General features: G+C 40.9%; 1 protein-coding gene across 1 annotated transcript in view; it reads right to left on the bottom strand.

Moving 5' to 3' along the window:
- LOC106136248 (myosin-I heavy chain) overlaps positions 1-24,485 on the bottom strand; it is a 71,888-nt gene that overhangs the window by 3,952 nt on the left and 43,451 nt on the right. Inside the window, exons 3-38 of the mRNA XM_060949373.1 lie at positions 21,989-22,113; positions 21,257-21,319; positions 19,466-19,555; positions 18,663-18,822; positions 18,031-18,130; positions 17,704-17,794; positions 17,067-17,288; positions 16,590-16,754; positions 15,600-15,842; positions 15,155-15,280; positions 14,536-14,796; positions 13,982-14,115; positions 13,365-13,571; positions 12,772-12,913; positions 12,106-12,338; positions 11,419-11,653; positions 10,814-11,219; positions 10,252-10,411; positions 9,517-9,676; positions 8,905-9,076; positions 8,281-8,435; positions 7,922-8,050; positions 7,300-7,530; positions 6,669-6,904; positions 6,014-6,152; positions 5,642-5,818; positions 5,062-5,209; positions 4,686-4,857; positions 4,213-4,452; positions 3,762-3,930; positions 3,195-3,380; positions 2,715-2,900; positions 2,151-2,358; positions 1,590-1,722; positions 903-1,038; positions 93-335 (exon numbers count right to left, since the gene is read on the bottom strand). Of these exons, the coding sequence (XP_060805356.1) occupies positions 93-335; positions 903-1,038; positions 1,590-1,722; positions 2,151-2,358; positions 2,715-2,900; positions 3,195-3,380; positions 3,762-3,930; positions 4,213-4,452; positions 4,686-4,857; positions 5,062-5,209; positions 5,642-5,818; positions 6,014-6,152; positions 6,669-6,904; positions 7,300-7,530; positions 7,922-8,050; positions 8,281-8,435; positions 8,905-9,076; positions 9,517-9,676; positions 10,252-10,411; positions 10,814-11,219; positions 11,419-11,653; positions 12,106-12,338; positions 12,772-12,913; positions 13,365-13,571; positions 13,982-14,115; positions 14,536-14,796; positions 15,155-15,280; positions 15,600-15,842; positions 16,590-16,754; positions 17,067-17,288; positions 17,704-17,794; positions 18,031-18,130; positions 18,663-18,822; positions 19,466-19,555; positions 21,257-21,319; positions 21,989-22,108 (6,378 nt within the window). The 5' untranslated portion in view covers positions 22,109-22,113. The remainder of the gene's footprint in view (positions 1-92; positions 336-902; positions 1,039-1,589; positions 1,723-2,150; positions 2,359-2,714; positions 2,901-3,194; positions 3,381-3,761; positions 3,931-4,212; positions 4,453-4,685; positions 4,858-5,061; positions 5,210-5,641; positions 5,819-6,013; positions 6,153-6,668; positions 6,905-7,299; positions 7,531-7,921; positions 8,051-8,280; positions 8,436-8,904; positions 9,077-9,516; positions 9,677-10,251; positions 10,412-10,813; positions 11,220-11,418; positions 11,654-12,105; positions 12,339-12,771; positions 12,914-13,364; positions 13,572-13,981; positions 14,116-14,535; positions 14,797-15,154; positions 15,281-15,599; positions 15,843-16,589; positions 16,755-17,066; positions 17,289-17,703; positions 17,795-18,030; positions 18,131-18,662; positions 18,823-19,465; positions 19,556-21,256; positions 21,320-21,988; positions 22,114-24,485) is intronic.

The raw sequence follows: 24,485 nt of genomic DNA on the forward strand, positions 1-24,485 counted from the left end.
CGAGCTAGCTAAGGTCGTCGCCCTATGCAGGTGGTGTCTCCGTACAGCAGACGCAGGCAATGCAAGTTGAGCCAGTCTCTTTTAACACTTACCATGACATCAAATATAGTCGCTCTAGTGAGCGGCCACGAGCTCGCCAAGGTCAACGCCCTCTGCATGGCTACATGTGGATCAGTTCCTCTCAAGGCCAGGTGGTGCCTCTTCACAGCCGGCGCAGGCAGTGCAGGCTGCGCCAGCCTCGGAGGCAGCACGGCCCCAGCAGCCGCCAGACATTCCTCACCGGCGCCGACGCATTCGCCGTTGACAACTTGAGCGTGGAGGGCGGCTAGCATCACCTGTTTGACATTTTGTTATTGATCAGTTTTTTTTTTCAGTTAAAAATTCTTAAGTGCAACCCAACTATTTCACTGATTTGATACTCATTTAATTTTCACACCATTTCGATTTTCGATAATAGAATCGCCAAGGAGACTACCATTCACGAGTGGGACCACCACTAGTCATGTTATCATATGTAGTAATCGATACATAAAGCACCAACAATATCATAACAGTTAGGGTAATAATACAAAATAGTATGAGAAAAGTGGACGAAGCGAAAAGAGTATGCAGAGATCGTGGCAAGTTGTAGTTTCTGCCTACACCTGGAAAAAGGCGTTTTTTTATGTATGTATGAGAAAAGTTTCAAGTCCCGCTCTCCCGCACGTTAGGTTTTTTTCATTAGAATGTCCAGTAGGTTCCTGAAGTCCATTTCTTTGAGTATTCTTTTCTACGAGTGTCTACTGCTCTGAATGTCTATTTCCCAGAATACACACCTTACTCGTACTCCATAGTAAAAATAACTCACCTTCCATGAGGCTAAGAATTCTACTAAAATAAATAAACTTTTTTATACTACTTACAGCCTCGTCGGTTTCGATAGGCAGTCTGTCGTGTCTGACTGCGTGTAACACTTGGTAGTACAACAGCTCCATTTCGGCCGCGCATTGAGTGTGAAGCGGCCGCTCGCCCAGGAAGAGACGCTTCTTGAATACCAGCCTGTTACAATATTGGATGATGTGACTAACAAGAATTAAAAAATAAAGTACCATATAGCTGAACGTGGCCATTCCGTCTTTTCAAGACTGGTGTCTCTGTCTACCCCGCAAGGGATATAGACGTGACCATATGTATGTATGTATGTTTACTTATATCCATGACTGTGAAACAATTATAAATGGTACAGGTATTAAACGCGCACGTAATTTAGCTTTATTTAAACGGCTCGGACGTTTCGAATAACACCTAAGTAGGTGTTTACACGCCTTTATGATCTAAGATTGGGTAAGTACCCAATCTAGGATCATATAGGCGCACCGTTTCTCGCCAGAGAGTATGTAACCGGTATTTACGAGGAGGAAGAAGGTTTAAATCACTCGTAGGAACACAACTGGGGTGGCACAACCATTTGCAACTGTAGTTGTGCTATTAGGAACACAACTGGGATGGCATAACTTCTTGTGCATATCATATTGGTCCACGAGCATAACGTGACATTTTTGGGTCAGGGTTGTGTCACGTTGTTTCGGTGTTGGTACCGAGATAGCTACCTGCAGGCGGCGGCGGTGGCGCCGGCCTTCTCCCAGCGCGCCAGCACGTCGCCCACGCGCTCGGCGCCGCTCAGCGCCCGCTCCCCGGCGCCCGCTGGCGTGGAGTTTGCGCACACTTCGTATAGGGCGTAACCTAGGGCATAAGACATATTTTTATCTCGACTTATACAAATAACCTACGTTTTATTCTAACTGAAATTGTCCACGTTCGCTTATGTTAACCTAGAACATATGACATATTTTTATCTCTATTTCGTCTTATACAAATTACCTACGTTTTATTCCAACCTAAATTGTCTACGTTCGTTATATATGTATTCATCACATGCGCCCAATTGCTGAATCTATAACCATAGGTCCGCCAAAGGCAACATGTAGTACAATAGAAAACTTTACAGGCAGTGACAGATAAGATGAGCCGAGGCAGCCGGTCCAAAAACCAGCCCGTACAAATTTGCCGCCATTGTATACGGCGGACCAATATCTTAAAGACGTCACATTATTTTCAAATTTCCAAACATCATTTAGCTTTAGCTAGTTAGCAGTTAAACAGCTACAAACCTGTTGCAGCGTCACTCAGCCCGATCTTCTCGCGCAGCATGTTGACGAGGTGGTCGGCGGTGGCGGCCGGGCCGAACACCAGCCCGTGCTGCTTGCCGTCCAGCAGCAACACGCGCACGTGCAGGGGACGCCGCGCCGCCGCACACAGCAGTTCCTCTTTGGATGGCGCGGCTAGGCGACGCGGCACTTGAGCGATACTGAGCGCGATCTATCAGAGATTAGAAAAAATATGATTTTATTTGATTTAGAGATTGTTATTATCTTCAGTTTTTAACGAGAAGTCCACTTAAATAAATCTAGAAACCCGTTTAAATACAGAAACTTGTCTGAATTAGGAAGTTTCTAAATGCTATAACACAATGTCTTGTGATAGTAATTATTAAATGATAACTGGTCCAATTTAAATACTGAATCAAACAGAAAAAAGGGGTTAATTCGGTTATGATATTTGGTTTCATTTCTTTCTGATCATTATGTACCAGCAGGTCTCCTCACAGATCCGCCTGGGGGCAAAGCGGCTTCTAAATTTCCGCACTATAAGATTTAATATGATGCAGTTGTCACCTGTTCAGCTCTCCTGGCGAACTTCCCTTCTTCCCCCGCGTGTAGCGCAGTGCCCCGGTACCGCAGGTGTGCCAGAAGCAGCCTCCTCACTGGTTTAGTGGGGGGCAAGGCGGCCCCTACAGCGGCGCATAATAAGGCCCAATGGCGGGCAGACACGCGAGATGAAGGGTCGGGGTGATCCGTCGTCTGTAAATAAAGTTCACGTTAACATTTTAATGAGGAACAAAAAGCTTCTTAGAATTAGAACTAAATGCATCTTGGAGCTAAAGCTAAATGAAACTTGGCAGCAAAATGGAGCCTCTTGCTAATAAAAGCATGTTAGAGAAAACAAAACTGTATACAACTAGGTGGATTTCAGTCAACAAGGAAATGATTTGAAATAAGTGTCGTGATACGTGTCGTAAAAATTAAATTAAATTTTTCTACGACGAAATTTTATCAGATTTTTTTCAGTTTGATCTTCAATGTTGCGTCACTTGCCTGTTTGATAAGCTGTATATATAGTTCACACAACAGCGTATCTTTCTGCAGACATCGCTGTAACAACGCCTGGGCCAGAGCCACTCGGTCGTCGCTGTCACTCTCCTGGCTGCTGATGCTGTTGTTGTTCGCCAGGTTTGTCGTGCTACCCTCGTTAACGTTCAGACCGGCGTGGCTCATTATGTCCTGTTAACAAAATTGGTAGCATATAAGTTTTATTACGGATGTCTACAAAGCGATGAATAAAATTGAATTTGCTACTAGGTTTTTTATTTCAAGTTACGCGGCATAAGTTGACAAAATGGTTGACAAGTGGGAATCAAAGAGAAATAAGAGTGCAAAAACTGGAATATTACATTTATGCAAAGATATCTACCACACACAAGGCAATTCGATTTACGGTCATCATTTACCTAACTAAAATTACCACTGTATCATATAGCAGTATTCAATCGTTAAACCAGTTTACCCTCAAGCGTCAGCTCAACAAAATAAAGGGAAATTTCTAACCTATAATCTTGACAAGGCCGCGCAGCATTGGCTCATTTCTCCTACAAAAGTATATACCTTGAATATCTGCATGGCGGCCACCTCCTCGGCCTCGTTGAGCTTGGTGAGGCTGTGCGGCAGGGAGCGGGACCAGCCCCAGTACGCCCCCGGGAACCCCTTGTAGCACTCCGCCTGGCTCTCCGTCGCTACGTCCAGCCGCACCCTCTCCAGGCGATGTTTGCTGAGTCTGAGAAGAAGGTGAACTTTGGTGATCATACAAAAATGGTAGGCACATAAACCTCTCCGCTGTTCTTCTCAGTAGACCACATACTACTATGGCCAACCATTTGGAAGCTGCAAATGGTGATATAATGGTAAGGGGAGAAAATTCGTCTTCTGAATAGACTAATAATAACTATTAAGAAGGTCTAGTTGCATTTGTCACTTTTCAGGTCCATACAAGTATAATCCGAATATGCCAATTCTTTTTAGGAAAAAAATGGTAATGATATCCTTTAAGCTTTCTTACCTTCGAAGAGTATTCCTCAAGAAGTTTCCAGTAGTGGACAAATCCGCCGGTCTTCTCAATAGACCAGAGTCTATCAGTGCTCTTCTTGCAGCCCTCAGCGCTGCTGCCAAGCGTGATCGTTCGGAAGCCGGTGCAGCCCTCCTGGGTGGTTCTTCGGCGAGACCATTGCCCAGCGGTGGGCTGTAAGCCGCCATGAGCCAAGCCGCTTCGTTCTTTTGAGGAGACTCCAGGACTATGCATCTGAAACGATACGTTTTCTTAAATAAACACAGATTTTCGGATCAAATTAGGTCCTGAAGAAAACTGAAACTTGTATGTATATATTTCAAAGAAAACTTAGATTTTTTAGTATAGAACAGAACTTAAGTGTATCAGCGCAGGGTGAAATAGCAAATACGCGGAGATGAAAGATGTCTTCTTGTGGGACTAGGGAATAACGAACCAGACAAAATACCATGATGATGATGACGTACCGTAGACCGTCGTGTTGTCCGTGATGCGTGAGGCTGATAGTGAGGCCGTTGTCCACGGGGTCCATCAGCAGAGCGGCGATGTTGCTGTACGGGTACTCGGCTAGGACCACTTTGTCCGCTGGTCTAACTAGTACCACCCCTTCTGAGCCCACGCCCAGTAAAACGTTGGGTCCTGTTAATTGAAGATGAAGTTAATGAAACTGTAAATGAGGTTTAAGAAATTGATCTATATTGTAAATATATAAATCTGACCAGATTTACATATATAGATAGGTCTCTGGAATCTGGTTAGTTATATATTAAGATAGGTAAGTCATAGATATGTACATAAATATTGTTTGGAGAAAAATACATAAATTAATCAACAATAACATACCATGAGCCCAATATCCTTTGTAGGTGACCGGGAACAGGGTTACTCCATACAGAGGGTACTGCATCACACACGATAAGTATAACGCTTTGGCCGTCAACTCTGCTCTGCCGGCGCCATATTGACGGTGAGCTTGGGCCAGGATCGTGGCCTGGGAACAACAAGAACATCTTTAGTCATCTCAATTTGTATATAATATCTGATTGCGTTCCCGATTGCATCCTTGACAGTGGCGTTGCTTAAGTACCGGAAATCTCTGTCTTAAATAGATTATTTAGAAATCATTTATACACAGAGAGTCTATTGTTTGACCTCCGCAAACCAAAGGTTTAACTAAAATCAAGCCAAGGACTGACTGTCTGTTCTACAAGACAACGACATCTACTGTAGCATGAGCGTCATTTTCTCCAACAAGGGGGATTATTATATTTGGAAACGAACATTTTTACGTCTTCTCCGCGGTCCTACTTGTTCATTTGATCTCCTTTTTGCACCAGAAATCTTCATTTTTGGCCACGTCACCAGCTCCCACCCCCTTTTGTCTCTTTTATCATGGGGAATTCAACAAAACCGACTAACTTACCCACTGATGAGCATGCCTGGCCCTGGCTATCCTCTGCGGCAGGAACTGCTCGGGATGAGCGTAGTAGGCGCGCGTGTGCGGGGGCGGCGGGCTGGGCGGGGGCTCCCCTAGCGACACCTGAGCTTGGAGCCCCGCGAGCTGGAGCGCCACTTTCTCTGACACCGGGAACTCGTCCATCTACAAAGCAGGTGATAAAGTTTTTTTTGTTTCTTTATGGATTTGAGTGTGTCATAACCGTAAATGAAAATGTAACAAATGAATATAAAATTACGAAACCTCTTCCCTTGTTCGTGGCTCAAGAAAAGAATCTTTATACTACTTAATACTATCTATTACGCAATAGTATAATCATAAAGTTCAAACTGCACTCACCTTTACAACACTATGCACGGCCTGAGCGTATAATAATGCGACTTCGACGGGATCGTGCGGTAATTCTCGTCCGCCTCTGAACAAACGACGCTTGAACACGAAACGGTTGTCCGCGGACCCCCCTCCTGGGCCTTGTTGCCTGATGAAAAAAATAAACATGTACAAAGTTTTTACATATCATCGAAAATAGTCATTGGTACATGGCCGAGGTCGGATTCGAACCTGTGCCTTTCTGAGTTCTTTATCAATTCGACCACCGACGCCCTTTTTCTTGATGTACATAAATATACTAAAAAAAAACAAAAAAACATGTCATTTCCAAGAATAGTAGCAATACTAGGAAAGTTCCTACACATTGAAGATTAGGTAAATACCACCTCTAACTCAATATCCTCGAAACCGCCAAGTCGAGCAGCAAAACTCCCGCAATAAATGTTTAAATGATTCCGAGTCAGAAGTGTGTAAATATACATACATATTTAATATACGAACCCTGATTATAACAACTACGTATAGTTATGGTAATTTCACTTCCTACCAGAGTTGAAGCTCTTCCTCAGTTACCCCCGAGACAAAGCCCAGCCCCCCTAGACTGGGTAGTCCCAGTTTATCGAAACCACATTTTCGCCTACAAAATTAACAACTTAAAACTCACATTTCCCAAGCAGCGATGACGTCATACAAGTATTGCGTCGCTCGCACATGTTCTTCCCTGCCCCCCCTCTGCTGGTACACGGCCCACCCCGCCCTAGACTGGGGGGCGAGCCCCAGTTTGTCCGCCAACCTGGCGGCGGCCGCGGCGGCGGTGTCAGCCGGGTGGACGTCTATGGCCTTGGTGCGGCCGTCGAGGAAGAAGAAGCGGCAGACGATTGTGCCGAGGCGACGCATTGCCTGTACATATAATAAGTTAAACAATAATTGCAGAGTGCGTATAAAGTAATAGCGCATTTTATGATGTGCATGTAGTTTCATAGTCCTGTTCTTATATAAATTAACGTTTTTGCTTGTTATCGTCAGAGATTCATCTAGAAGGGTACGTCTAACTTACAACACAAGGGGTTGATTGCTGCGAATTACTCGACTTTCGTGATTACACATCTGTATATTGCAAATAATAGGTAAGACCTCTTTCTAGACTTGCAGAAATTTTACAACTTTTAAAGATAAATTATTAATTTTCCAGGTTTTATAGGTATGTTGTGTTTATCCCATATCGCACCAACGACTGCCACAATAGTCAGTCTACGCATTTAACACGCCGATTTAAACGAATGCATAACACTTACGGCAATCTCCACAGTGCTGGGCGGCAAGGTCCGCGGCGCCGCGCCCCGGCAGTTGTCCAGACACCACTGCGCGCAGTGCGCGGCGCGGGCGGCGGGCGGCGCGCGCGCCTGCGCCCGCAGCCAGGCGCAGTAGTAGCGCGCCAGCCCGCGGCTGGGCTGCCACGCCACGGCGCACAGGCACAGGATCAACCACACGCGCTCAGCCCACTCTTCGACTGGACATTCTGTTATCTGAAATTATGAATTTGTTTCGAATGAAGACGTCAACTATTGGTTATAATAAAAGTACTAAAATTCTAAAAGTAGTAAATTGGATCACCTGTGTCCTTGATTGTATTAACTATTTCCTTTATCTTAATAATCTATAATTTTTGGGTGTTACACAATTTGACATTAGCAGTAACATTGCGGTGTCCTGGACTTGTCATCATATTGTAAGACATGTGTAACTAGCATAGCATTCTCACAAGCAGCTCCCCGACTCAAAACCTACCTACCTACCTTTTATCTAAGTAAATTTCTAAATAGAAAATTTATTAAAAATTATATTCTAAAGACTTCAATTGTTAATTTATTCAAACTTGTTTAAGGTGGACTAAATCCATTTAAACGTAGAACTAACCTGCCTAACACACTGCACTAGAATCTCATCTCTCAACTCCTCTCGTTCTAGACCTTTACCAATCAACGACTGAATCACTTGGGTCTCTTTTTCCGCTGTCAATTCGCCTCGCATGTAGCGGCATAAATCCTGCAAAAAATTATACATTTATTTGAACGGAAAATTAAATTGTCATTAGTGATTCTGGCTATGGATAGCTATATCATCAGAGCATTCACAAATTAGCCATGAGCTTAAAATTTGGGGTCTACAAAAGATCTTGTGAAAAGATAATTTTTGGCATAGTTCGCATCGTTTTATGTTCAGCTAGATTGCCTAATCCTTGAGAAAAATCACTGTAATGCAGTTTAGAAACTCACTCTAAATATATTGACGGCAGCGGTGACGCTATCCGGGTCGTGCAGTTGTATATGGGATGTCGGTATGTTGTTCCCCTTGTGGTACGTTATCATTTCCTCCTTGGTCAGCACCTCCATTGATTTGCTTTTGCGAGTCAATGTTGCCATTATTGTACCTGTTACAGGAAAAATACTTGTAAGACAAAAATAATTAGTTTACGGTGAGCTGAGGAAATATCGAGGGAAAATCGGCTACTGAATGTGTAGTCATAATCCTACAGAGTCGCGGAGGTCAGACTAGAATCCATCTAACTTACCCATTGTTAGATACTGGTTACTCGCGGATTCTAGATTTATCTGCAGAGGCGAGAGCACGCAAACGCGAAATAATTTTTAAGGCGGTTTAAAACTGTCATGTGTAAAGCGAATTTTAAAACCCATTCTATAAAGAATTTTTAGGCGCCTGAAGTTTTTCGTATACTTAGTTTGCAAAATTTTGCTTTATTTCTTTGACAGTGGGATGGAACTATAACTTTGATTTAGGTGTTATTTTAAACATCTAGAGAAAAGACTGCTATAGACTCAACGTCAGAGCACATGAACAACATGACATACTTCATGGTCAGGACACTTGTATAGGCTCACCTTCAGGAGAACGCGGGTGGTCGTTGAAGTACATCTTGGCGAACTCTGTCAGGTCGCTGGAATCTGGGGGTGGAGTGGTCGGTGGTGCCGCACTGTTCGGGGGGGAAGCGGCTTCGAGCTGATGCAGGCGACGTTCCACACGCTCTTTGCGACGAGCTGAACGTTCAGAGTTCTGAAGACAAGGTTGACATATGAGATTTCTGATTGGTACGAGGGTTTTTTAATTTACTCTAAGCGAGTAACGAGAAATTATTTAAAGGGGTTTCTGCTACGAGCAGATGACTAAGATAGCTAAGCCGTTGTTCCTGGTTTAAATTTGGTTATTATAATGCTGGCCTGACGTAGTGTAGTATAAAATAACTGGATAAAAAGAAGAAGAAAAATTTACTGATTATAAAAAGGCCATATAAATAAAATCATTCTACATGCCTGCCCAAAAGACTCTAAAGTTCATATTTGTGTTCAGGACTTGACTGAATAATAACATGAATATTACAAGAACTCCACTTTAGAGTATCATTATTTAATTTCGAATTGAAATTTTCTGAACATTGTAAACAAACATATATTTCTGCAAAAAATATATAGTTATTTTATCTCCTCTCTACTCACGTTTGATTCCCCATTCATCATGGGCGGTGGGCTCAGACAAGTATCCATGGGTATGGGCGGCGGGGTAGGAGTGGGCGCCTTCTTCTCAGCTTGCACGGGGACAGGCAGCGGCGGCAGTGGCGCCTCTACCGGCTCCGGTGATAGTTCTTTGGCGGGGACTCTGTAGACATATGAGGTGTTATGAAAACTACTGTTTGTAGCAACGGTAGGTAAATAATAAAAATCAATATTATGGGATATCACGTAATAATTGTCATATCTTTTGGTTTCACAACATTAGTTGACGTCGAATTTATTGCATAAAACAAAGGTTAGCATTCAAACCAATAAAACCAACCTAAAAGGGTTATTGACGGTCGATAAAGTCGCAGTGTAATTCAAACGAGTTCGCTTACGAGATAAATAGCATAGCAATTCGTTCACCGCCGCTGAAATACGTAGATGTGTTACTCATCGTAAATTTTTACATACACGGAACAATCGATCTAGTAAAGCGGCTGTCTTGAAATTGTTACTTTAAGGGTAAAAAGGCACCCGGGGATCGCCATCGCAACATGTTCATTTCCGTGACACGCACTTTTGCTTGTACCGCTTAATCAATGGTACATTTCAATCATTACCAAATTACAGTACTGGTAACAGTGAGGTGGCAATTGGCTACAGCAAAGTTTGCTGTGTTAACTCATACATTTTGAAACGTGTGATTTTTTGTAGGTAAATCAATCTGAATCTCACCCATTGTTCTCGGGCAGTTGTGGCGGAGGTATGGGCGGCGGCGGTTCGGGTGCGGGTTCGACTCTCGGGATCACCGCCTCGTAGATGGGCTCCTTGCTGTTTATGACTGACAGTTTCCCGTTGGGGATCACGCCGTTTGTTAGCTCTGGCGGAGTCGTATCTGTATCGTATATGTTTTATGAAGTCTTTTTAAAAAATAAAAAAGTGATTATTTTTTTTCCGTTAAATAAAACAGTCAAGCACAAGTGATACCATATTTCAAAAGTGGAATATGTAATTTTTTGAATATTTGACGAAAGTATTTAGAATTAATGTGATATTATTTTGCCTCATACAACTTCCTGAATAACATACTTCTAACCATTTGTAATTATCAACTATGTTTCGATCGATTTTTATTTATATCAATAAAGTGTGAAATAGTCGAAAACTATATGTAAATAGTTAATGCAAGCCTACCTTCCTCTCACCCATTGCGATGTCTGACAAGGTGAATATGTGTCTTTTATTATTTCAAAGCATGTATGTGCAATTAAATTATCAATTAATTAAAAATTTAAACCTTTCCCAGCAGGCGGCGGCGGCGGCGGATGCGCCGGTTCCGGCAAAGAACACGGCGGCGGCGGGGGCGGGGGGAACACCGGCGACTCCTCCGCTTCCTGCTCCATCGGCGGCGGCGGCGGGGGCAGGATCAGCGATGACGTCATCGAGTCCCCGTTCGACATCGGCGATATACCGTTCGACATGACCGAAGTTGACATTCCGTTGACGGATGTCGTCATAGATCCGTTCATAGATGACGTCATAGAAGGGGGTAGAGGTAGGGATGGCTGGGTAACGTTTTGGAGGGGAAGGGATAAGGGGGGAGGAGGCAGAATGGAGTCTGAAGGCGCGCCGTCTGGTATGCGTTGGGATTGCGTCTGCGATTTGCTCAATTCGTTCATTTCCGCTGCTAGAACGTGTTCCAGCTGTAAAAAAAGCAAAACATTTTTAGTATTCTTTGGGATCGAGGCACATTTATGTGAAGAGGTTTTTTTATTGTAATATTGTGTACGTCAATTTCCTCATGTTTTTTGTACTTACATCTTGGTGCAAATCATCAGCTAGCCTCTCCATTGAATCTCATTGATACTTATTAAAGAGAACATATGGATAGTCTAAGCTTACCTCTTGATGCAAATCATCAGCAAGCCTCTCCATAGAGTCTCCGATCTCGGCAATAGTGGGCTGATGAGCATCGGGCTCCCCATCCGGCGCCCCCCTCTGCGTGGGCACGTCTGCGAGGAAGTCGAACAGGTTGTCCAAGTTGACTGAATCTGCCGCCCCCGGAACCGTCAGCCCGCGGAGCTGATCGGCCATTGTCTCTAGTTCCGCCCTTTCTAGGTTCGCCTTTTCTGCAAGGCTGTAAACAAGAATATATAATATGATAAACACGAAATGTTATGGGATTATGGTAAGAAGTAAAGACGTCATCTATCATCATTCGGGTAAAGGTTATCATTACCTAACAGGGTCTAGAGCTAACCAGTTTTATAACGAGAACTTATGATCTATGGAAAAGCTTAAAGTGGCTTTTGTATCTGATAACTCAAGACTCTGATCTACTCTAGCAGTCTACGCCAAGCCGGTCGAATAAGCCAGTTTTCTCTTTTAATATAAAGCTGTAATACAAAATTTTTCCTCTCCTTTCTTTGTTAAATCTCCTGGTGCACTCTCCACATCTCCCACAAAGCTGCGGCCGCTTCTCTTACAATACATCTTTTCAGATGCTTTTGTACTGCCATGACTGCTCTTATAAACCTAAGAAAGCCGCCTATCTACTTACTATGAATAATACAGCTAATTCATACGAACCTGTTCCTCTCCTCTCTCAGTTTAATCTCCTGGTTCACTCTCTTCATCTCTCTCAAAGCTGCGGCCACTTCTCTTGCAAAGGCTCCTCTTAAATGCCTTTGGAGTGTCATAGCGGCTCTTCTTAGCCTGAGGAAGCCAGCTCTTTCCTTCCATCCTCTCCACGCCGCTTGTAGTACGATAACAGCGTTGCGCCATTGTACGTACTGACGGCGTTTCACTGTTCCTTTGTACCACTGGAAAAAGGTTTGATCTTGATGCCATGAAAGATCACTTGTGTTTTACCCCCGTAGCATGACACGCGCGACGCCGTTTTTATCGCGCGAAACTATCGCTGTTTCGCTTTTTATTACGACGTCTGTGTCGCTTTTTATTATGACGCGAAACGGAACAGCGACAGTTTTTCGCGCTATAAAGTCGGTGTAGCGCGTGCTTTGCTACGTGGTCTAGTGTACTTTACAATTTACAAAATAGAATATACAGAAATTGAATATATGGGATTACCGCATTTTGCACTAAATTAATGTGCCCTAGTGTTCCAGTAAATTCCATCCCGTAGCCAGCAGTGGACTACATTCGCCTTCTTAGTTAGGTCTCTTCCAAGATTTCAACCTTAACCGGTTAGTAGCAGCATGCATTTGACTTTTAAAGTTTATTTAGAATTAATACCTTCTGTATACAAAGCGCCGAGTTCTGCAATAACGCGGTCCGCCTGGCCTCTAGCGGGGAATGTACAGATGTCCTCATGAATATCTTCGTGTTGCCGATCTGCCAGTCGTCGTTGGGAGCTTCCACGATCGCCGTTATTGTTCTGTAATCAAAGCGAACAAGTTTTAAATGTAAGTAAATAAATGGATCCAAAAGGAAATAGGTACATACATACATATAATCACGTCTATATCTGTTGCGGGGTAGACAGAGTCAACAGTTTTCAATAACTGAAAGGCCACGTTCAGCTGTTTAGAGGTAGTGAGATTCAAATAGGTTGCTAGACTATCGGCTAAAAGAAGAATCCCAAGTATCCCTTAGTCGCCTTATACGACATCCATGGGAAAGAGATGGAGTGGTCCTATTCTTTTTCTATTGGTATTGGTGGAACCACACGGCATTTCTATTGGTGCCGGGAACCACACGGCACGTAATATTTTAATATTAAAGGAATAAATGAATGAATAATTCATAGAATGTCGCAGATAAACCCTTTTTATTGCGAACTTGTCTAGAACATATTATATTTTTACGAAGCATGTTACATCACTCACTGTATATCCGGTTCCACGGGCCTCGGGTGCGGCAACAAACACCTATAACGCTGCCGGAACACCGGCGCCGGCAGATGTACCGGATAGCCGTCACGCCGGATCCGGACGATCTCGTTCATGCCCAGGTACTTGAGTTGTTCGCGAACAAGTTGGTCGTCGTATTTGCCTGCTTCCTTGTTCTCGTTCGGCTTTATGCAACGGACGTACCTGAAAGAAGGTTTGAAGTTTATTTTTAGAAAAAAGTATTTATGTGATACATTTTACTAGATGGGTTTAAAAATTTGTAGGTTGAAGCGTTACGGTGCCTGAATAAAAAAATCGCGATAAACTGATTTCAATCCTACCACGGCCACATCCCAATGACTCTTAAAGTTATGGGACTTATGCGATGATGTTTTTAACGCATTAAAGTGACAGTGAACGGAACGGCAAGGTTTTTTTTATAGGCGACTACCACGTGCCGGTAAACCAAGCGTACAAAATAAAAATTATAGATGACTTGACCCCTTATAAAGGTTTCAAAATACTCGTAGCATTGGATTTACGCCGCTATAAACCGGCAAAGATAAAAAGAAGCTTACGTCCAACTGTTATGCGACTAAAATTATATGCCTTACCAAACGTCAGTGACTTGGAGCATGTCAACGAGCGATTGCAATTGTGCTCTGAATGTGTCCACGACGGTCGGCCTGCCTTTGGAGGTGCCTCGCTGTGTGGTGCTCGTGGAGTTTGGACTTGACAGAGATATATCCTACAAATAATACATATAACGTCAGTTAAGAATCTTTTTCTGACACTTTTACTAGTAACGGTTTTCCTGAGAATGAACTGAGGACTATACATCACTTAGTGTTGGATTCTGTGCCCTGCATTTTGCGGCAGAGTCATTTTATAAAGGAAAGAGCTATCTTGCTTCTATGCATACGAAAAACAAGCTACAGGCATAAATATAATTAAGTATACAGGGCCAAGGACCCATTTATTCACCAAACTAAACAAAATATTCACACAAAAAGCTAACTCTTAAAAGATACCTAAAAGCTATTATATAATTACATTATGTTGTTAAACCGTTATATAAGATCGCGAATTAGTTACTGCTGATTTTTCGGCATTGTATACTTATGTCGACTGTAAATTTTTACCATTACATTATAAACAGTCCACTCACATGTCCCGGGGGAGTCAAATCCTGTACGTAATCAGCCAGCTCCCTGACGAATGGGTTGGCCGACCTGCTCAGGTGGTCGATGAAGGCGTCCTGCTGGGTGTCCCGGTTCTTGTCCACGAACCCTTGAACGCTGTACGTCACCGCGCCGGCGTAGTGCTGGACCCCGAATTCTTCCTCCCATTTCCGTCGGGAGCCCTTTACGAAACTCTGGTGATCGCCGAATTCGCCTTGTATGTTGGTTAGGTACGCGCCGTCTGAACCCTGAAACGTGAAAAATTTACAATTAAATTATCCGTACAATAAGACGTGATCTTATGAATGAATATCCGTACAATATAAATGTTAATGCGGAGGTCTGTCGGTCTGTTCCGCTTTCTCGGCTAAAAGGCTGGAATTTGGAATGGACAGTTCAAGAGAAGAAACTTAGGTCACACTTCTTATCACAGCTGCTGTCTCAGATGAGAGTATAGAGTAAGAAATGAAATAAGTAAATTAAATGAAATAAGCAAGCATGTCTCTCGATAAATTTCTTTCACACACATTTATGTCAATGCTATTAAAGCAAATTATTCCCCAGATATCTTGCAAGTATCGGCAATATTTTACTTCATCTACTTACCTTTGGCATATGACACTGTTCGCTCAGCAATTTGAGCAAACTCCTCGGCGGTTTCTCCAGCAGTTCCAGACAGGCCGCGTTGTCTGTGAACTGGATCTGATTGTACACAATCCCCTCTTGGCGGTACTGAAACCAAAGTTACACATTTGTTAATAAACGTTTTTAGTGCGACTTTTAATAACACTCTGTCTCCGACTTTTTAGCTACAGAAAGAATAGATTGCAGACTCGACAAGAGCGGCATAAAACAACGAGTATAGTAACAACCACCAATAATTAATTATAGTTTCCTTCTCCAGCAAACACATTAAGTAACATGTGAACGTCGACGCCTTTACCTAGCAAGGTCCATATTCTCGAGAAGCGGTCAAAGATATAAAAATCCTGCAAGCTGACCTTCAGAACATGACACAAAAAATACGAGAAATCACCCAAAAATTACTTACAATCTCTTGCTCCAACGCAAACACATAATTATTGAAGAACATGTGTAATTTCTCGTTTGCATAGTTAATGCACAGTTGTTCCAGCGAGTTGGAGGCGAAGTTCTCGAAGCCGAATATATCCAGGACCCCCAGAGCCCTGGGCGCCTCTCGGCCGGGCGCTGAACAGCTGTTGACGTGGCGGACGAGCCATGCGAACGTGCGGGAGTACAGGGCTCGAGCCATGGCGTGGCGGTTCTCACGGGCCTGGAAAGAGAACACGGCTTTATGTTTTTCGTTGTTGTTTTAATTGGACTTTGATTTGGATTGGAATTGGACTGAAAGAAAGTTCTAGAGTTGTGTTATGGGATTGAATCTATGATTTTATGTTTTTAATTTTCTTTTTATATATACAGGACAATTACACAGATTGAGTAAGCCTCGAAGTAAGTTCGAGACTTGTGTTACGAGATACTAACTCAACGATACTATATTTTATAATAAATACTTATATAGATAAACATCCAAAACCCAGGCCAATCAGAAAAAGTTCTTTTCTCATCATGCCCTGGCCGGGATTCGAATCCGGGACCTCCGGTGTCACAGACAAGCGTACTACCGCTGTGCCACAAAGGCCGTCATAATAAATTCAAATTTAAATTAACATCCAATAAGAAAACTGAAATTTTTACAACACTACTGCTGTTAGTAATCGTCAGAAACATAATATAGGCCTCAGATCTGCTTCTTGAATCTAACTTAGATAATATGCTTGTTAAACAAAATTTGATAACCTATGAAGTCGACAATGCCGATCAAAACGTATCTAATAGAATAGATTTATTTTCAAAATTGATACAAGGTATCACTTATTGACGTCACATAACTTAAATCTAATCATAACTACTACCGCTTCCAAAGCGCATGTGTAGAAGAAGCGGCGGAACAAACTACACTGCAGCATTTTCATCGGACGTCAATTTACAAATGTAGATTATAATTTCGTGGCCATACCTCAGGCAATCTCAGCGGTATATCAGTGACGTTCCCTCGCACATTGATCTGTCTCTCCAGAAGCACTCTCTGGGCGGTGGGTGGTTGGAGTCCAAGCAGGTTGGCGACGGCGTCTACCGCTTCCGTGTCCTCTGGAGCTAGGGTTGTGCGTTCACCGTCCACATCCTGGAACAAATGTATGTAAACTAAGTTTTTTACCAAATAATTATGGGAGCCTCAAAAAAGGGTTAAATATGGAGGTGGCCGTGAACTGCCACATTTCTGAATGACAATACCAGGCTGTGATATGTTTGGTTACCGGAATGTAATGACAGAAATAGGTCTTCACGTCTATAGAAGGCGCTAGATTATACCTGCAGTCCCTAAGCGGGAATAAGCTTAATCACATTTATTTACCATTCCTGTGGTTCCGAAATTCACACTAGTGTTTTAAACAAACCACACAAAATACAAAAATGCGAAGACATAAATTTTTACCTGAAACTGAATGTTTCCCAGCCACAAAACAGCAGCTAAAACTTTGAACAGTCCCTCGCACATATGCGGTGGAACCTGAAGTACGGTGAGTGCCAGCTGCAGAGCTTCCAGCTTGCCTTGCTCCCCTGCTCGGCCTTTACGAGCCTCCTCGTCCTCAGGTCGGAGGTATTTGTACTGGACGTCGTCTCGGAGACGCAGTGTGTTGCGGAGTTCGGCATTATGCTGTGAATGACAAAATATACTGTTTAAAAATATACGCGCAATATGGCTTGTATTCAGTAGGCAAATAGTGTGATAAAAGGCTAAAAACGTTATGGTATTGCAGTTAAATATTATTATTCAAATATATATTTGGATACGAAAGCTTGAAAATTATTGATTCGAAGAGGTTACTGCGATATAACGTTACTGCTCTATCTTAAACCTGTTAATCAATTTGACACGGTACAGTAACTTCACATACATACATACATAAAATCACGCCTCTTTCCCGGCGGGGTAGGCAGAGACTACCTCTTTCCACTTGCCACGATCTCTACATACTTCCTTCGCTTCATCCACATTCATAACTCTCTTCATACAAGCATAACTTTACGGTTAAACTAAATATCATATTAGGAATAAATGTAAGACATACCTTAGCTCCCTCGACGAGTTGATAGAACACGTGATAGTTAGTCTCCCTGGGAGACGGCCCCGTTATCCTGGCACGCTCCAGTAAAAAGTCCCTGAAAAGATTAAATGTCTGTTTCTCTCATCATACACAATTGCGTAGTCAATTGATAGAAAGCAATATTAATGACACTCAGTTTGATAAGATTTATAGTTTATTTTATTTCACTATCGCGATGTCCAACAGGATTTATATTGTATCCATTTATAAGCATGGAACGTAACTAAACTGATGTATCACATGATGAATATTTGAATTGAATTTAAAACAGGTAAAATATGAACCGCATACCTGAGAACGGCTCCTCGAATCCCTCCCCTATGGTCCAATCGCACCTCCACAAATTTTCCAAAGCGAGAGGAGTTATCGTTGCGTACTGTTTTGGCATTTCCTGAAATAATTTACCAGAGATTAGCCAAGTGACAAACACTCTGTAGATGTTATTTTCCTACAGATAGTTTTGTTTCTTTGTAAACTCTTTATTGCACATGATAAAGGAGTATCCCAACAAATATTATAAATGCGAAAGTAAGTTTGTTTGTTTGTTACTTCACGGGTTATCTACAGAACCAAACTTTTTGAAATTATGCGAATATATTAAGAGGAAAAAGATAATTAAGATGTATATGATTAAAGATGTCGCTAAATTTAATTCGCGCGGCCGAAGATGGCAAGTAAGAGCTAGTAATTAAAATAATAAAACAAACTTTTAAAGGCGGACTTATCCCAGTTGGATATCGAAGTTTGAAATCTCGAAAATGATCTCGAACATTACCAGTGGCCATATATGTATCAGAATTGGAATTAATTTACTTACATCACAAAAAAAATTAAACCAATCTAATTCTCTCACAAAAAAGCGTATATTGAATGCTGAATGAATGAATAAATATAAATTGGACATTCAAGAGAGCTAAATTTACCAAAAGCTTCCAAAACCGTGTTGGCTTCCAAGATCTGCTGTTCAGCCCAGGACGCCTGTCCGCCGGCGGCGCACAGGTACTGAAGGATCAGTTTGGTAGTCTCTGTCTTGCCCGCCCCGCTCTCTCCTGATATCACTACCGATTGGTTCTTCTCGCCATTCTGTTAACAATATACAAACTGCTGAATCAGCTATTTACAAAGTTTACTAAAGGAATTACTACAATTGAGCTTTGGTGCTAATTAACAGACAGGTCCGTTTAGTTCTGTCTCTTTATCACAGCTTATTTAATTGAAGTATTCGTTTTCAAGGTTGCTTTTTAAGGCTCAGACAAGATACAGAAGGAAAATACATTTTAAGCTATCCTACTAATATTATAAATGCGAAAGTTTGTGAGTATGTCAGTATGGATGTTTGTTACTCTTACACGCAAGATCTACTAAACCGATTACGATGAAATTTGGTATGTAGGTAGCTGAAGACCCAGAATAACATATAGGCTTTTTATCTCGTAGTTCCAGCGGGTTCTCGTATGTGGCCGTTTTTACAAATATGGTTTCGGGTTTAAATATTGAGGAACCTTTTAAATAAATTTTGTGTAGAGAAAAATCAACTTTGAAGGTTAATCCATCATATTGCATTCCATTTACTCGTATACCCATAGCGAAGGATGGAATAGAATATGTCATTTCGATAGTTCTGCTTACACTAAAAAACTCAAAAAATTAGATAAACCCTACTTGATTGAAATTTTTAGGTACCTAAAAGTAATTTAAACAAAATTTGTAATATGTGTTTAGTTACCTGTAGAGAGCTGTACGCAGACTCGGCGAGAGCAAACACGTGCGGCGATAGACTCCCGAAGGTCTTCCCCCGGTACTCTTGCATGTGTTCCTGGATTACATTAGGAGAAACTATACTATAAATATGAATTCCTGTTTGTAAAGGTTTCACAGCTCGAACATGACCGATTTGAAGATTTTTTTAAATGAATATTGTTAATTTATTCGAGGTTAAACATATACTATTGCTCTGAATATTCACATGGGCGTAAAGACCCCGTGAATATGCTAAATGTATAAATCATTGGATATACTATTTATAGAGAGAACATGGCTTAGCCAAACCTAGGTATAATTTTGTTGTGGTTTATAGTGAGTAGAACCAACAACGAGGCAAAACGAAACGTTTGATTTTTCATTCCGTTTAAGAATGTAACATGAAAACGAATTTGGCAAGTTTCCTGGAAAAGTTTTATTATGAAAGATTCGATTTTCAACGCACGATTTTATTCTTTGCCAAAGACAGATAAAGTAGGTAACAGAGTCTTGAATATGCAACAGGTACATTTAAGTAGCATAGCATATATAGCAGTATATATGTGCGCCCGTCGATAAGGATGAGTTTTCTATTGTCCGTACAGTACCTACGCATTTACATACATACATACATACATACATAAAATCACGCCTCTTTCCCGGAGGGGTAGGCAGAGACTACCTCTTTCCACTTGCCACGATCTCTGCATACTTCTACGCATTTACTTTAAAAAAATTAAAACATTTTGTTTCCTGCTCTGGATAGACCCTTACTTTAATAATAAAAAAATATATTATGGAACGTGGTGACAGTAGTTACTTTACGTATACCACCACGTTAAGCAGGTAGGCCGTATGTTTTGCTGCAACCTTTCTCATAAAAAGTGATGGATTGACAGACATTGTGTTTGTTCCGACGTTAACACATTAAAGACCTACTAAGTGATTATTAAAAGCCATAAAAACATCATTTACTGAAGAGTCATATTTTTTACGACAAATATTATCATACAATAGGCTTTCTCCGGCATCAGTTGGTTTCCGAGAACAAAGGAAATGTAAATCTGCAGCAAATCATCAGAGACAGGGAAGTAATTATTGTTGCATAAAATATACATTGGGTCGTCTGCGCTGATAGAAAATACATAGGCGTCTAGACACCGTAAATATGTCTCTGCGCATTGATAACGGATTGACGGAGAATGTCCATTAGAGCATTTCGATTCAATATACCTAGATCTTACTTAAATTAAATACGAGTAGGCCCACTTTCTAAATCTTCCTCCTGCCTTAAGTCCCGGTTGCATCCTCATATCACTCTGGAGAAGAGCCCGGGGTATGCCTTTGATCATGGATCCTGGATTAATTAACTCGCATTGGATCGATGATGATTACACATGTAATTGCCTGAATGTGCAGGTTTTCTCACGATGGTTTCCCTCACCGTAAGAGCATCGGTTAGTATTCAAACCAATGTACATAACTTCGGAAATAGTCATTGGTTCATGGTCGAGAAGGGATTTGAACCTGTGCTCTCACCGGCAACCTACCAGTTAATAAGCGTGTTGCACAGAAATGTATAAGGAAAAATTAGTGCAAGGTGTTATGGAATACATACTCAACGATACTCGTACTATATATTACAGTACTACTCTATACTACTTCCTTAGTAGTACAGAGTAGTAGTACTAGTAACTAGCACAAATAATCAGTTATCATAAATATACGACTATTATTTGTATGCTTGTGCAAATAGAGTTAAAAAGGTATCACTCACCGTTGTGTAACATCCTAATTCCTTGTACGGGTTCACCGCAACGAGAATAGAGCCAGTGTATGTCTGTTTGTTTGTTGAGGAAATATATCAGAAACATTCCGCTCATACCGACCTACATTATACGTGTGCGGTGCACTGATAACATTGCAAGTTATTTCCTTGATTTATAATTATTTTTTTTGCATTGTCCGTGTTATTTTTTGCGAATTTTAATATATTTCATTTGAAAACTTTTCAATCATCAGTTATCCTTCACTGTCGACAATACCTATCAAAATTCAGTTGACTAAGCTTTCTCACAGCACATAAGTATATAACATGCGATCATTATCCACCCACCTTGTTATAAAGGCAACTGAGATATAAATTTAATATTTTTATAAACACTCACCTGGGTACAAAAAGTTTACCGGGTAACACATAGGTAACACTGACGAAGAATATTTTTTGGTGTTTCGCGAATCACAAGGAATATAAACATTTACTAGAATGTCTAGCTTCGAATAACAAGTCACCATGAAATAAACCATTATTTCAATCATGGATTCAATCAGAATCAGAATCAGGTGTGTCACTAAAAATGTAAACTCCTAAACGCTCAGTCGCAGTATATGCTATTTGCAAAACATATGAGCGAAACACTTCTATGTTCCCTAGATACGATATTTTCAAAATATCATAATAGCTATCTTGGTAGCGAATCATTATGTTTGCTGGTCAATAAAAGGATACGTATACAAGGTCGTGTTGGTACCGTCTCTTCAGGTTCTCATTGATGGCGTCCTCAGTGATCTGAGGCATCATGGTCATGTCGGGCACGCCCGGTCCATCGTCCGGCTCCCGCTCCTCCATGGCTCCTGGAACAAGGAGATATAATAAGTTATTTTCCAAAGGTGACGACTATTTCTTCCAGGAAAATGGTTGACATGGATACAATTAATATTAATGTAATGAAAATAAATTGCTTGTTTTATACGTTTTAACATACTTATAGAAGCATGAAAAAGGTCTTCAAATGAATTTCATTACACTGATACATTACATTTTTAGATAAACGGCAGTGTGTCTGCGGGCAAGGCGTTTTTCAGTTATAATTGTAAGTAGGTAACTTTTCAAATTTTCATTCAAATCTTAAAGGAGAACAAAATCGTGTTTGTCACTTATCATTAAATCTTAGATATCAGATACGTATAAATAAGTAAAATATTTATCAATAAAACAATTCTTTCATGTCAATTCATTCTCAAATAACGATCAAGTGTAAGTAAATATTATGATACGATACGCACAAGATACCAATATTATCAAGAACACGATATTAATGCCCCTTAACCGTTGTGAAGGGCTCGGGAGGTTTATTATCAAAACACACGACACGACAAGACGTCCCCTTATGTAGAAGTTTTGTGACCTTGATCAATAACAGGCTACGCAATTGTAAATTAAACTCGATGACAATAAATCGTTAGATGATTAATATTTCAAATTGATCTTGATCAGAATAATCTTTAGTTGATTAAATGTTGTTTGGATTATAATCGATGTTGTTTAACTATGGTTAACTCCATGTCTCGACCTCTGCTATTTTCCAATCATTCTATTCACATTGTGATGATCGTTTCAATTAACTACCATAAACTGTAAATATGCACGTCTTAAAAAAAATATGATACAATGGAGTCCTTAGCGCCTCTTCCAACAAGCAGGTCGACTATGTTATACGTGTGTGCCTAAAGAAATAAACTAATTAACATCGGTTTTCAATCCCTGGGTAACAACAAAAAATCAATGGATTAATTGATACGATTAAATTAAGCGTCGTATAGAAAGAACAAAACTTAAAAAAGAAAACGAAAGTGGTGAGAATAGCCCCCAAGACGTAAAGTAGTATCAATTTACATCGGAGTTGACTCCCGACTCCTGGCTCGGGGTGACTCCCCATGCGATTTTATCTCGTTGATCGATTCTTAACTCCCTTTATTGCTCTTTAGCATGTTTCACGTTATATCATCAGTAATAAAAACTCGAGATCTTATGATTTGTAGGGAACGCAAAAGCAAAGCGTTTTATATAATGTTTAGAACTCTCGAAGTTCACTCATTCGAAAATTATCAAAAAGAATCACAACTGTTTACAGTTTCATACCTAGAAGGGAAAATATCAATTAAATTTTTAAAATATTTTATTAGCACTCAGTATTCTGTGGAATTAAAAAGTTCATCATCTTTAAAAAACAGGATATCGTTAGTTTTTATAAGTAAGTTCTAGACAAAACAAAAAGAAAATCAATGTAAAGACACATTTTCTCTTTAATATTTTTTTAATGAATTTTAGATAAAGTTGTTATTCTTAATTCATATGCGTTAGTTAATCTAATAATACACTTCCTCCGTACACTGTCTCCAATTTCATGACGACTAATATTAGAAGTCAAAGCGCGATAACTAAGCCCAAGAAACTAAATATAACTGCAAGTTGAGCCTAGACAGGACACTCTGAAGTTAATGGCGGATGTGTCACTTGAAGAAGCTTGATTTAAAATGATTGGCGTGTCTGATATTTTGCACCCCATTCTAACAGGAAATGTGTTATGTCTTCCTATTTGGTGGCGTGAGAAAAATGACGTCGATCCGTTACAATAAGTTTACACATCTTGGTGTTATTTGCGCCCTTTAATCAGCAACTGCTTGAATTTCTAGTTCAATATCTAATGATATTTAATTCCTTTGGGAAGGACATAATAAAAATAATACCATTAGAAGAAACTCGAGAACATTCGATCAATGTTTATGTCCGCGTGGCATTTCAAAAGGACATTTTTCCGGGTGTCCTTTCCGCGAAATATCAAAATAAATGTCACTTTAAACGCGAGCTCTTTGACCAAGCAATTTATTTACCAGCATATTCTCTTTAAATAGAACTCATTTTGCTACGATGTTTTTTTACCAGCAAACGCCATATACTATGTGGAAAATATAAAAAGTGGGCTATGGCCGACCCAAGTCTTACCCAAAGAAGGTATTGTCCACTGGGCACTTTTTTACCATGCTTTTTCGAAAATGTTCGTATTCCCATAGATATTTGGGTAGCATGGTTAACAGGATAGCGATCTCCAAAGCTTTGGGCGCAACTGGGAACACGAAAATAAGAGAAAAAGACGTGTCGCGTACTACATACTCGTACATACCACATAACATTCTACACAGTTTCTACCTGTGTTTGTGTTGGG

The sequence above is a fragment of the Amyelois transitella genome, chromosome 18 (assembly GCF_032362555.1).
Source record: "Amyelois transitella isolate CPQ chromosome 18, ilAmyTran1.1, whole genome shotgun sequence".
Lineage (NCBI taxonomy): Eukaryota > Metazoa > Arthropoda > Insecta > Lepidoptera > Pyralidae > Amyelois > Amyelois transitella.